The 15,108-nt window shown below is 37.0% G+C and overlaps 1 protein-coding gene across 1 annotated transcript in view; it reads right to left on the reverse strand.

Annotated features, from left to right (window-relative positions):
* LOC126967497 (probable metabolite transport protein CsbC) overlaps window positions 1-15,108 on the reverse strand; it is a 61,248-nt gene that overhangs the window by 5,256 nt on the left and 40,884 nt on the right. The window contains exons 2-6 of the mRNA XM_050811984.1: window positions 5,350-5,420; window positions 4,199-4,395; window positions 3,582-3,745; window positions 2,360-2,510; window positions 940-1,171 (exon numbers count right to left, since the gene is read on the reverse strand). Of these exons, the coding sequence (XP_050667941.1) occupies window positions 940-1,171; window positions 2,360-2,510; window positions 3,582-3,745; window positions 4,199-4,395; window positions 5,350-5,420 (815 nt within the window). The remainder of the gene's footprint in view (window positions 1-939; window positions 1,172-2,359; window positions 2,511-3,581; window positions 3,746-4,198; window positions 4,396-5,349; window positions 5,421-15,108) is intronic.

Genomic DNA, 15,108 nt, shown 5'->3' on the forward strand with positions numbered 1-15,108 from the left:
TTCTTGATGTTATGATATATTATTGACAAATTCATAAAAAAAAACCATTATTTTATTTATTTTATACAGAACAACGTCTGTCGGGTCAACTAAAACAATAAAATTACGTCTCCATGTCTTTCTTCATTGTTCCATATCTATAGGTTGTACGCAGAAGAAAGTTCCATAGTATTTCACCCTTATTAACTTGTTCACCCTTACCCGGTTACTCACCCTTATTTATTTAGGATTCAAGTTTCAAAAACTTTTTAAATATTGAATGAAAGCTTGTTTTTAAACGTTTTCATTTAGTTTAACCTTCCTGTATTATTTTCTCCGCAGATCATTTACTTTAATGTCATGTTGTGTATTTTCTTCTGAGAAGTCAAATTTGAGTGCGGCTGTCACTTCCTTCCATTACAACATAGTAGCTTAAAGACGGTACTTATAGAAGGTACTGCAAGATAGAAAAGGAAATCAAATCTATTGTTACTGTAACCTATTTTTTATTAACAAGTCGTAAGCAGTCAGCCACGTTAGGAATTATCTCCTCAGTATTTTGAATATTAAACCACTAGCTAACGCACACATTTAAAGTCAAAGTCAAATATACTTTATTCAATTCGGCTTCAACTTAAAGTAAGCGCTTTTGAAACGTCACTTTAAAGATTTCTTTTAAATTACTGGATCTACCATATTATGGTCAAAAAAAGTAAAGAAACTCAACAGCCACTCTTTTCAATCAATACAGTATTTAATTTAGATAGCAAATAAGTTGTATACTTCGACTTAAAAGCCATAAACGTTGGTGTCCCGCAAGGTTGCATGGTATCCCCTACATTGTTCCTTCTACATATGAATGATATGCTGCATGCTATGCTTCTAAGTGACACCCATTGACATTAAATATATATTAATATAGATGATAGAATAAAATAAACAGAACAAAATCTTACTCACACAACTCTCTACATGTAGTCTGCTCACGCTTTTCACTGCGCTTCTCAGAGTTCGACTCCAGGCCACTGTTTCTCTTCAGCATCGGCTGGAAGGTATCCGACTCATCTCTGCCGAGGTCATGTCTGCTGTAACTTCCCGAGGTTCTGATCCTGACTTCCTGCTGTTCTATCACATCTGTCAAATCCTCTGTGAAGTCCGATCCGTTGAACCAACACATAACCTTCGCCGCTTTCTGAAATTATTACATACAAACATTGACCTACATAAGACAACTGGATTCAAAAACAAGCTCAAAAATTGTCTGAAGCAAAACTCTGCGTACGCGTCTATAAAGCAGAGTTTTCATTCAGTTGTGTCGATCGCGCTTTGAATACAACGCCACGCAATGAAGAAAAATAAAACATATGGCATATCAAATCTTAAAAAGGTGTCGTACTGCAATATCCCTTTAAATTAACAAAATTGTGTAACTTGACGTTTTTAAACAATTGCATATGAATTGCTAAAACTAAACACATCGCTGACGAAATGATTGATTATGGAGCAAAATATGCGAAAGAAACGAAAGAGCAAGACGTCTCTTTCACACATTTTGCTCCAAAATCAATGATCCTCTCATTAGATGAATGAGCGTATACAGCAATTAGACTTTGAACATTACTGCCACAAAATAAGGTGTTAATTTGAATAAATGTTTTAATGTTATCATACGTCATAAAATATCAATCATAAAAGTAAAATATTGTAAGAAATGTCCGTGATTTAGTTTTGTTATTGAAATAAACGAGCGTACGGGTCATCGTGTGTTAAGAGATCCCCGCAGCCCACATTCTCCTACAACACCAGAGAAATAAATCACAGGAGCGCTGCGGGGTTTTTAGAAAGGTGTTCGCGTATTTTATGAAGGTACCCATGTCATGTCATTCTGGAATCACAAGACCATTAGGTAGTTCATTCCACAGCTGGGATATGGTGTGAAAACTATTGAACCCATCGGAATAATACTTATACCATAAGATTACCATATTATATTATGTTAGTGACTACTTATCCGGACTCTACATTTTTTTTTACTTGGAAATATCTTAGACAATTTATACGTCTAGATAGAGCCTTTTGCTGCTAGAGAAACGATGAAAACAGGCCAGGTTTATTACTTTAGAGTGCATGATATGCTACGTCTTGCACTCGCGATTTGCATTGCATTGCTCAAAATAGAGGTTAACTGTCAGCATTTTATGGAAAAGGACAATAAAAGAGCGAACAGGTCATCTACTGTTAAGTGGTCACCACCGTCCACATACTCTTGCAACACTAGAGGAATCACAGGAGCGTTGCTAGCCTTTAAGGAAATAAATGTAAGTTTGTCACGGTATATCTAGATGCTTAGAGCTAAGGGAAACATATTCTCAAAAAATACCTGAATTTTTCCCGTATTAATGAGAAAGGACGGAGTCTCTGGTAACCATAGCAACGATATCAACAACAAAACTGGTGGTACCGCCATCACTAGTGATAACGCGTGTGCTGATAACAGCCCCCCTCCAGTGTAGGCAAAAAGGATACCGCAACTGAAAAAAAAATGGGTTTTACAGAATAGAAAACAGAATATGAATTATTTGGGAATGTCTCACTGTTTTTCCTGTTAAAAGAAGTTACAAATTGCCTCATAATATTTAGTTAAGTTTATTTAATTCCACCTTCGCACGACACGCCATAAATTAGGATATCATCCACACCATCTGGATGTGTGGTAGTCCTCCACAGTGCGGTTTTCAAGGAGCTTTCTTCTACGTACTACAAAGCTGTGGAATGAGCTTCCTTGTGCGGTGTTTGCTTGTCGATATGACATGGGTATCTTCAAAAATGCACGTACACCTTCCTGCGGCAACGCTCCTGTGATTCCTCCGGTGTTGCAAGAGAATGTGGGCGGCGGTGATCACTTAACACCAGGTAACCCATACGCTCGTTTGTCTTTTTCCATAAAAAAAAAATAATAAATTTGTTTACTTTATGCTTTTTTATTACGTCAACTATTAGACGCTCGTGTGCGTGGCATCTTGACACTCAATGGCATCTTTCAAATTTTGTAACATACGCTTCGTGTAATTTTACATTGAAATTAATAACCCTTGACCCTCCCCCTTGAGGGGGGGGGGGATTCTCAGACCTACGAAATATATCGTACTACAATAATTAATGTATTCGATTGCCATCTTGCAATTCGATAGCGGATTTGTGGATGGAACAGAATAATATAAAAATTGCGATACAAAAATAGTTGAGGATCGTAGAAGGGCGAATTTAAAGTTGTATGTATCGATTCTCAGACCTACCCGATGTACACACAAATTTTCAAACAAATCGGTCTAGCCGTTTCAGAGAAGTTTGGTAACAAACACCACGCCACGAGAATTTTATATATTAGATGTAGATGTAAATCGTCGGTCACAAATTAAATTGAAAAATGTGTCGCCACAGCACCGGCGAAGGGGTTCACAAATGTGTCAATCACGGGGTCGCCTGTGACAATCACGGGAGATGAGGTATAAGATCCTAAAAATTAGTGTGACGTAAATTATGGATGGCCCTATATCTGATGTCCAGTAAATACGAGAGGAATCACAGGAGCGTTAGTTCACCTGCAAGCTAGAGCTGGTAAGGCAGCTAGTCCTCTAGTCCTCGGCGCTATCTCAGCGCAGTACAGAGGTGCCAGAGCCAGTGCACCAGCTCCACCAGCTCCTGCAGCCACCCTCGCTGCCCAAATACCTCGCCCTCCACACCATGCCGCTAGACACCAACTTATCTGAAAATGGCGATTTAATTATTTAAGTGAACCTTCTCTGCACGCCTGAGGGTAATTTTTTATGACATTAAAGGACGAGACGAGCAGGACGTTCAGCTGATAGTAATTTATCAATTAGAGACGCCCATACAATGCATCCTGCTCAGGATTCTTGAAGCTTGAAAAACCCAAGAATTCTTTAGACATAAGATGTTAAGTCTCATCTCTCACGATGCCCTTCAGACCGGAACACAATAATGCTTACACAATACTGCTTCACGGCAGAATCAGGGGCCATTGTGGTACTCATAATCTAGCCGGCATCCTGTGCAAAGGCGTTTACTGGTGTATGTTAGGTTGTATTAAAATTTATTATAAAATCACTTTTGGTCTCATTTCCTGGACTGCATCATGACACAACTGGCTATTTCAACCAGACGACTGTGACATGTTTCAGGAAAGAAATCAACTTACAATAAAAATCAGTCCGATACAAAACGCGCCTGTCTTTCTTCCCCTGACGTCTGCAAGTACAGCGAACATTGGTGCAGCTGGTAATGCCACCAGACACGGCAGAGCTGCCAACCATGCTCCACCAGTTAGAGCCTCATTACCAAGAACACCAGACACCCATCCTGTACTGCATCCGTGTGTGAAACATGACAGATTATCTGGAAGACGATAGAAACAGATATTTTCGCGTGATATGATACAGTAACAAGGAGTTCTTAACCTTATATAAGAACTCCTTATTAGGTTATTAATAGAGAGAGTAAAATCCTACAATAAAAATTTGTAAGTGAAGAGCCTGATTCCCAGTCTGTGGTATCATTAAGAAAATCGTTTATGATACAGAAACCTTTCCCAAACAAACGTTTTTTTTGATTATTCATATAAATTTCGTAACACATTTGTTTTGTACATTTTCTGGGGTCATATTGTAAAAGCATATACACTCCCAATAAAAGACTTACTAACTCGACTTAACCGAGTAGTAGACATAACAAGCTTACGTTTGTTCCTTGTGTTAACATTATTATTGTTACATTTTCTAGCAAATTCCTTAATGTACTTATGAATATATTATGGAGCAAGCAAAAATAATCGCAAGTTTTCTAGGGATCGTTACGGATCGTTATATCTTCTATATTAATTATCATAATATAATTAGTATAATCTTCTATAAATATATAAGAAAATGGTCATTGTTTTAGGCTCTTTCACGCCTAAACCACTGATCGTATCGATCGAGACATGATGGTTTATGGCTACATATTTTTTTATTGTATTTGGAATAAGATGATTACAATTTAATTCATTTCCTTCTAAAATTCGCCCTGCGAAGCGGGCGTGAACGGCTAGTCTGTATATATATAATGAAAATTGTCTTTGATTGAGGCTCTTTCACGCCAAAACCACTGATCGAATCGACATTAAACTACCATCATTCGATGCGAAATTTCTCCTAGATGGTTTTATTATTATTTTTCGAATTCCAACGTTATTTCATTAATTTATTTCCTTTTAAAATTCGACCAGCATAGCGGGCGGGAATGGCTAGTTACCAATCTACTCGTATAACAATATTATGAAAAGAAAATTATACAAATTAATGCTTTACTTACAGACTAAGGCAGCTGTAATACCACGTAGAGTTCCTCGCCAACACTTCGAAGACTTTCTTTCAATACGGTTTCTGCAACAAAGTTTACAGTATTACACAAATTAAATTTGAAAACAAAATTTATCAACGATGTGGGACTCGAACCCGCAACCACTCGCCTCTCATCGGCTCGAGAGGTCGCGGGCTTCCGGGGTCTGAGTCGTTTGAGAATCCTAGAAGTGAGGGTTAACACTTTAAAAAATAACAAATTGTTTACAGTATTAGTCCATTATATTTACTATATTGTAGCTGTAAGTACACTGATAAACAAAGTCTAAGACTCCGAAACTGTGACATACTTTATCGAATAATCCTTTTTATAACGAGTTTGCCACTAAAAAAATAAAACAAAATGAAAACAGTGTAATATAGTATCGTTCATAAATTTTGTTTTCAAATTTAATTTGTTAAAACTGTGATTCTCATGAAATTTTGAGTGCATATTGGCTAGGTCTGAGAATCGGACAACAACTATTTTTCATCCCCCTAAATGTTAAGGGTGGTCCAAGCCAATTTTTTTTTTAAATTTTTTTGACATTTTTTTTTAAATTTGTTTGATTATGAGTCAGCATTAAAAAATAAATACAATTTCAAATTTTCACCCATCTACGATCAACAGTTACTTTTGTATCGCGATTATAATATCGGCAATACAACGTTTGCTGGGTCAGCTAGTAAAACTTTAATAAAGTCATCAACTGAAGACTAAACTGGCTTAATTATAAACTTATATTATATAACCGATACAAAGTTTCCTTAAAGTTCTCACCAAACGTTTGAACTTCTCAGGCGTGAAGCACCACTTCGACTATCAACTTGTTTTATTACATTCTGTCCCAATGACTAAGTGATCGATCAACTGTTTTGCAACCTTTGAATAAGTTTAAATTTTTTATGAAAATTACGGAGTCACCTCTATTTGATTCATGTGGAATAATTGAGGTTGTTGAACACTTATTAAGTGAAAGTGTCCAATTTCAGTCTACTTTACCAGTCGGCGGCTCCTTTGCCCAGAAACCCGGCTAGATTATGGGTACTACAACGATGCCTATTTCTGCCGTGAAGCAGTAATGTGTAAACATTACTGTGTTTTGGTCTGAAGGGCGCCGGAACTAGTGAAACTACTGAGCAAATGAGACTTAACATCTTATGTCTCAAGGTGACGAACGCAATTGTAGCGCCGCTCAAAATTTTTGGGTTTCTTAAGAATCCTGAGCGGCACTGCATTGTAATGGGAAGGGCGTATTAGTTACCATCTGCTGAACGTCCTGCTGGTCTCGTCCCTAATTTTCATAAAAAAAGAGTCGAAATTGTAGGACTTTTGGGTTTGAACAGATTTGATACGTGCAAGCTTGTTAATATTCTTACCCATCGTGCATCTAAGGATGCCATAAGTCTGTTTGAATCCATAAGTCATATTTCTTGACCCTATAACTTGCTTTTATTTGTTATCTGTATATATTATTATTAAGTTAAGAATTTTGTTTAAGTTTTACTTGAGTCTTAAAGTACTTAGATTATAATGGGGCTGACATATACATAGATATCAAAGCCCTTAGTAAAGGAATAAAAAAACTGTTTTGTATTTGGTAAACCTTAGAGTATTTAACCAATTCAATTTAAATTTATATATTTTAATTGAATTTAAATTCATTTAATAACCTGGTCGCAATAATTGCATTCACATGGTGTTGCGTCGTCACTTAAATTACGGTACGTAACCTAGAATATTTTTGTTTTTAGAAATGTATAATACTTGTACCAGTTCCTTCCGGGAATGTTTTAGAATTATGGGATAAATACTCTATATCCCTAAGTACAATATACAGTATCCATTTCTGTATCCCTAAGTACGTGAGTTCCGAATTTTTTTTATGGAAAAGGATGACAAACGAGCGTACAGATCACGTGGTGTTATGTGAACACCGCCGCTCACATTCTCTTGCAACACCAGAGGAATCCCAAGAGCGTTGCCGGCCTTTTAGGTATACTCCCTTTTTTAAAAGATCATCTCGAATCGTCCAATAAACACCGCACAAGGAAGCTCATTCCACAGCTTTGTGTTAGGTGGAAGAAAGCTCCTTGAAATCCGCACTGTGGAAGCGCACGTCACACATCCAGATGGTGGTGATGATATCCATTTATCCATTCTAATTTCATGATAATCGATTTAATAGTTATGACATCCAAGAGTCATTCACATTTACAATAGTCTTAGTTGAGTCAATTCTTAATTGTATACAAAACATGCAAATTGAATCCAAAAGGTTTGGAAAGCGTTGGAAATTAATCGTATTACCAAAGTTATTGTAGACCACAGTTGCGTGTTATAAATATATGCCTCACATAAATAATTCACACCGGCGATGTTAGCAAGCGCAAGGGTAAAGTGTATAAACCGTTTATGACCTGTCCGGTAATATTACTAACTCATGACACGGGGTTTCATCGTTGGTTTACTTGTATTAAAGTAAGAATCGAGATATGTAGAAACGTTAAATGCGTTCATAAATGGATTACATGTCCACAAACATTTAAAGAAAAACTTTTGAAATGATAACATCTTATGGGAAGGTAAAGCATAACGTAACGCGTTACGGCGCCACTCTGTCTTGTTTCTCTTTCTCTCGTGCATACGGTAGCGGTAGGCAGGCTGCTCACCTGGTGTTAAGTGATCACCTCCGCCCATATTCTCTTGCAACACAAGAGGAATCTCACAGGAGCGTTGCCGGCCTTTAATGAAAGTGTACACGCTTTTTTGAAGGTTCCCATGTTGTCGCACAAGTAAGCTCATTCCACAGCACGTACATGGTGGTGCGCACTAGACCAGAGATGGCAGCAATACTCCATGTGTGGCCGGACCTGCGTTTTGTACAGCGCTAGAATGTGGGCCGGCTTGAAGTATTGCCTTACTATATATAAGACGCCGAAAACGAAGCCAATTTCGCTTTGCCCTCCAGATGGCCGCGGAATTGACAATCACTCGAGATTTTGAGACCCAGTATACCGATACTAGGCAAGGCTGTAAGGGAAGTGTTGTCTAAGAGCGGTGTTACGACAATTGGGATTTTTTTGTGGTTAAATTGAACAAGGTTAATTTTACTCCATTCCGCGACCTTCTCAAGAGAGGAGCCGATAGAAGACACTAGATACTTGTGAGCACTTGTCGAAGATTTCCCCAGAGAGACCTATATGGCCTCTGTATATGGCATTCTGTTCTATGGTGTTCATAGCTGTCGTCTACATATCAATGTATGTGGGAGGTGTCCAACATATCATTGATATCCAGAACAAATAGTGCGGGATATAGCACACAGCCTTGGGGCATTCCAGCATTCAAAGGCTTTGGGTTCGAGCAATAACCAACAATGTCACTAAAACCAGGCCGTAAAATTGTAAGAGATGAAGACGATTGACAATCTACCGATTAATAATAATATCACGGCTTTGACAATTTACCTGTGACAAATTATAAGTAATATAAATTAAAGTAATTGTAAGCAAGAAACAAAATAGGTGCAAAATCACGACAAATCGAGAGGGGATTTATATTTATATATTATGGTACTGAAAGTGGAAAAAATGGGTTGAGATTATCCTAGATGAAAATCTTAGCCAAAATAAATAGAGCGATTGACCGTATTATGTCTGTAAGGCTAGCCTTGGAGAACCAAACCTGCCTCAACATTGTTTGTGTTTACTCGCCCCAGGTCGGCTGCCCCGAAACAGACATACATGACTTCTGGGAAGAATTGTGTCCACACATGAATGCTTTACCTATAACTGAGCAAAGAATTATCTGCGGAAATCTTAATGGACACGTGGGCAGTGACGCAGATGGGTATGAGAATAAAAATAAATAAAGAAGGAACCACAATACTAGAATTTGCAGCGTCTCTAAATCTAGCGGTAGTAAACACATTTAACAAAACCCAAGCAAAAACTATTCTGCGTATTTCCAAAGGTCCCCTGCATAACGAGAAAGATGCCAAATGGTGGAACAATAACGATAAAGCCACTGTATCCGAAAAGAAACGCCTATTTAAGAAATGGCAAGAGAGTGGCTCAGAGCAGGATAAGCTAGCATGCAAGAAGAAGATTGAGAAGGAAAATGCAGAGTTCGATCTTTATCTACAACTGGAACTAGCTTCAGACACAGAGATATATAAAATAGCTAAATACTGGCATAATAACATGAAGGATTTTAGGACTACAAAATACATCAAGGCCAGCAAAGGAAAGCTACTCACATCTGATAAAGATATTTGTAAAAGGTGGTACGAGTATTACCATATACTGCGGAATGAGGAATTTCCCAGACAGGCTGAAATCGAAAAACCAAGGATACAGGGACCCGTAAATCAAATAACCATCACGGAAGTCTTAAAGTCAATTCTCAGAAAAACCACAAAGCCTGCGGGCCTGATGACATACCAGCCGAACTGTGGAAGTCCCTGAAGGCAGATGGGGACGTCTGGCCAACTAATTTGTTTAATAATATCCTAACAACTGAGGAAATATCAGATGCATGGAGAAAAAACATATTTGTTCCCTTCTACAAAAATAAGGGAGACGTCAGAGAGTACGCAAGCATTTGTGGAATAAAACTCACATCACACACCCTGAAAATTTGAGAACGCGTGCTCAGTGAACGTCTAGCATCTATAATCTTGCAAACGGAAAACCATTTTGATTTCACAACCGGAAAGGGAACCATGGACGCAATTCATGCTGTAAGGCTGATTATGGAAAATGCTAAAGGAAATGGCAAAATTTGTGGATGGTATTTATAGACCTAGAAAAAGCTTTTGACCAAGTCCCAAGGACATTGATATGGCAATCGCTCAGAGCGCACAGTATACCTGAACGCTACATACGTATCATAAAAGATATGTACAACAACGTCAAAACCTGCGTCAGAAGCTCAGCCGGTCTATCCAACAGCTTTGATATAAAAGTTGGCGTCCATCAGGGTGGTGCACTTAGCCCCCTGCTAAATCCAAAAACCAACTCCATGGAATCTCTTCTATGCTGACGACGTAGTACTAATATCTGACAGTGTGCGAGAGCTACAAGAAGACTTAGAAAGATGGAGAGAGTCGTTGGAACCAAATAGCTTGCGCATTAGCAGAACAAAAACAGAATATTTGTTTTGTAATTTCAATCCCAACCCTTCGTCCCTGCCCTACCTAAAACTAAAACTTTTAAGTATCTAGGATCCGTTCTCTCCGAGGATGGCTTTATAGAAGCGGACGTAACACGGAGAACGACATCTGTATGGATGAAGTGGCGTACCCTCACAGGGGTGCTATGTGAAGCTAAAATGCCAGTAAAAACTAAAGGCAAGGTCTAGGCAAGGTATATATTACCAGCCTTACTGTACGGTAGTGAAGTTTGGGCAAGCAAAAATACCCATGATGATGAGCTACATACCACCGAAATGCGTATGCTGAGATGGGCGGGAGGAGTACCCAAGGATAAAGTACAAAATAAATATATAAGAGAAAGCTTTAAAGTTGCAGCCATAAGCGACAAAATATCAGAAACTAGGCTTAGATGGTACGCAATAGAAATGTTAGTCTTAACTAGTTCAGCAAAGACTAAACTGGTTGGTCCAAAGGCCAATAGGAGAAACTATTTTAACTGGTCTGGTAGTCTGTACTGGTTTATTCTATCGCCAAAAGCATGAACTTATCTGGCTTAGGAAAGACTAGTTTGTCCTAAAATTGGGTTTGGCCGGTAACGTAATGCGTAGGCCCGACGATTACGTGGTGAAAAAGTGCCTTTCCATGGCTGCAAGAAATAGGGGTAGGGGAAGACCCCAAACTACCTGTACATGAAATGCCTTGGCCTCAGTGACGTGGAAACACGATCTAAATGGCGCAGCATGATAACAAAAGCTGACCCTGCGTAACGCGATAAGGCGATGACAAAGAAGAAGAAAGATATAAGTAATTTAAAGTATTAATTGTTGAATTGAAATGCTGTAAAGTTGCCTATAAAATAAATAAAATGTTGTTATAGTTTCATGATAAACACAAAAATAACGACAGTGAAAAACGGTGTTCGACATGAAAGAATATTTAACGTTTCCTACGATTTCCAACTCGACTTTAGTATGGTATCTTGACAACTAAAAGCTATTTTTCGTTGCATAATAATTATTTCACATGACGCAGTGACCTAAAGAGTTGCATAAAACATTAACTTAGTGAATAATGCATGAGGCCTGCAAGTATGTTACTGGTTTTAAAACAATTTCAACAGTTTTAAAGAAAAATTTAATTAACACTAATCTGCTGTAAAGTGTTCTCGAATGTTGTAGTTCTACAATTGTTTAAAGGTTATTGAAAAAATACATCGATACATTCAAATCATTAAAATTTTCGTGAGACATTAGTATATGAATTGGTAATCCATTATTTATTTATATTTTTTTATGCAATAGGAGGACAACCGAGCGTACGGGTCACCTGGTGTTAAGTGATCACCGCCGCCCACAATCTCTTGCAACACCAGAGGAATCACAGGAGCGTTGCCGGCCTTGAAGGAAGGTGTACGCGCTGTTTTTGAAGGTCGTAACGTCCCGGAAACACCGCACAAGGAAGCTTATTCCACAGCTTTGTAGTACATGGAAGAAAGCTCCTTGAAAAACTGCACTGTGGAGGACCGCCACACATCCAGATGGTGGGGATAATATCGTGGCGTGAAATAAAAAATATATAAATTGAATACGGCGGTATTTCGCTAACATCTATATTTAGGACTTATATAGTGGCCTAGGAAAAATTAGGTTTGTCCTAAAATCGGGTTTAGCTGGTAACATATATTATATTGTACAGATGTATTTATATAGTATTTTATACACGTATATGTTATCACTAGAGACCGGATTACATGCTACAAAAAATGCCCAAATTATGCATGCATATAATATCTAAGTAAAATAGCTAAAATATGCACGAAAATCTATAAAAAGGGCCAAAATATTATGCATATCGCATATGCAATTGCAATATGCAATTAAACACAGGAAAAAATAAAAAGTTATATTTTTAGATATTTTATTTTATTTTATTTTATGGAGGCTTGAACTGACAATCGTGTTTGTGAAAAAAACTATTACAATATATACCTGCATAGGTAACAATGAAATTTAAGACTTACCTTTAAAAATATGTACCTAAGTACTTTTCTAAATGTTCTGTAGACAAATTTTTTCTACGATCGCTTAGTAAATTTTTGTAAGCGGAAAAGGAGCGTTCTACGTCTACTGAGGTTACTGGGCAGAATTATAATTTAAGTGCAATGTTTGGGCTTACTATGAAAAGCATCGAACGATGAAGGAGATCGAGCGTAATTTATGCATAGTTATTTTTTTTTTCTAAAATATGCAACTAACGCTGGAAAGGTACTAAATCTAATCCGGTCTCTAGTTATCACCAAGCTTAATAAAATATAAAGCTCGTGAATATTTGGCGATTAAACGGAGCCGCCAAAAATTTCTTCTCTTTTCAGCTGAAGTTAATGTTAATTTTGTTACTTTAAGTACAAAAGTACATATAAAATGACTAACGATCTGTTATAAATATATAAATTTACTCTTATTAGTTCCCAATGTCACGGCATGCGTTACAAGAATAAGTTTATTCTAACAATATACCATTTTATAGTCTGTGATGAGAAGATTCTTTTTAGCGACATAATGCAGAATAGAACATGAAATTCTAAAAGCTTTATCATCAAAATTCTAATTGCAAATGTAATTTCACTAGCAAATAGTTTAGTGGGCGCAATGAAACAGAATTGGAGCACACAAGTCACAAACCAATTGCAAACAGACAAACCGCAAACTATCCTGTGTAGAGTTTGTGGTTTTTCAAATTTGAATTTACAAAATTAAGAATCTTCACTTTTTTTTTATTTAATATTAATTAAAATAAGGGACGAGACGAGCAGGACGTTCAGCTGATGGTAATTGATACGCGCTACCCATTACAATGCAGTGCCGCTCAAGATTCTTGAAAAACCCAAAAATTCTGAGCGGCACTACAACTGCGGTCGTCATCTTGGGACGTAAGATGTTAAGTCTCATTTGCCCAGTAATTTCACTAGCTACGGCGCCCTTCAGGCCGAAACACAGTAATGCTTACACATTACTGTTTCACGGCAGACATAGGTGCCGTTGTGGTACCCATAATCTAGCCGGTACCCTGTGCAACGGAGCCTCCGACTGGTATGTATAAAACCAAATCGCTAGCCGCTGTCTGTACCAATCTATGCTTAGATCTTTAAAACTACGCAATGGATTTTATTACGTTCTTTTAAATAGATAGAGTCAATGACGTTCTATACATACAGGACATATCGCAGTCTGATAGCGGAACGGCAAAAGTGTGCTTAAAGACAATGTACGCACACGTTTCTCCCTAGTTGTGTGTCATCTGTGAATTAATGTTTTACATTGCCGCTTATTGACCAAGAAAATTTTATACAACTGGAGTAAATTACTTAACTTAACTAACTTTAAAACTACGTAATGGATTTTATTACGTTCTTTTAAATAGATAGAGTCAATGACGTTCTATACATACAGGACATATAGCAATCTGATAGCGGAACGGCAAAAGTGTGCTTAAAGACAATGTACGCACACGTTTCTCCCTAGTTGTGTGTCATCTGTGAATTAATGTTTTACATTGCCGCTTATTGACCAAGAAAATTTTATACAACTGGAGTAAATATAGCAATGTAAAACGACATGATTTGTCTATATGTATAGAACGTTTTGGATAGAGTGATTTAAAACGAAGGTCTATATGTATAATACATGCAAAATATAGAAGAGAAATACTAATAATTTGAGAGGTTTCTAATATGATGTCGGAAATATTTTTTGTGTTTTCATTGCAAACGTTGGCTGAACACTACAAGATACTATATCAAATTAATGTACTACAGCATTGTACACCTTAATAAGGTCTATAAAAAAGTTCACAATGGTTTATGTCCATCTCTTAGGGATAACTTTACTTTTAACGAGAAAAATAAAAAAATAATAAAAAACCAACTGACTTCTTCACTATTCTAAAACAATTGATATAATATGGACAAAAAAGTATAAAAATAATTGCGTACTTTTATACAATCTAATTAATTAATCTAATTCTAGTTACGATTATTGTTATTTTTGGAGTCGGTGTCAGGCAAGGAAGATTTGCAACTATATACATAGTTAATAGGTGAGATGTGCTTGAGAGCGTGGCCGTACTTTTTCAGGTGTGTTAATTGTGTTATCAGAAAATTAATTTAATTTGTTAAATTTGTCTATTAAAAACCTTAATAAAATAAACCTAGGCAAACAATTGGATATACTTGTTACGAATTGTGATTCTTATGCGGAACGAACTACTGAATTTAAAATAAATCTTAAACACTATCTTGCGCCATATATAAAAATGCAGAAAAAACAGGAAGTACCAAACGAAGAATTTATTTTGAATTTTTTATTGATTTAGATGAACAAGATGATGTGCACTTATGTAAAGAAAACAACATAAATTCAAATGGTGAAACTTTTGAACATCATATTAAAAGAAAATGTCAACATTGTTAGTGAATAATAAAAAGCGGCCAAGTGCGAGACGGTCTCGCCCATGAAGGGTTCCGATGCAGCAAGTTACATAATATAGAAGTTATATAGAAAGGAAAATAATATTAA

The sequence above is a fragment of the Leptidea sinapis genome, chromosome 13 (assembly GCF_905404315.1).
Source record: "Leptidea sinapis chromosome 13, ilLepSina1.1, whole genome shotgun sequence".
Classification (NCBI taxonomy): Eukaryota; Metazoa; Arthropoda; class Insecta; order Lepidoptera; family Pieridae; genus Leptidea; species Leptidea sinapis.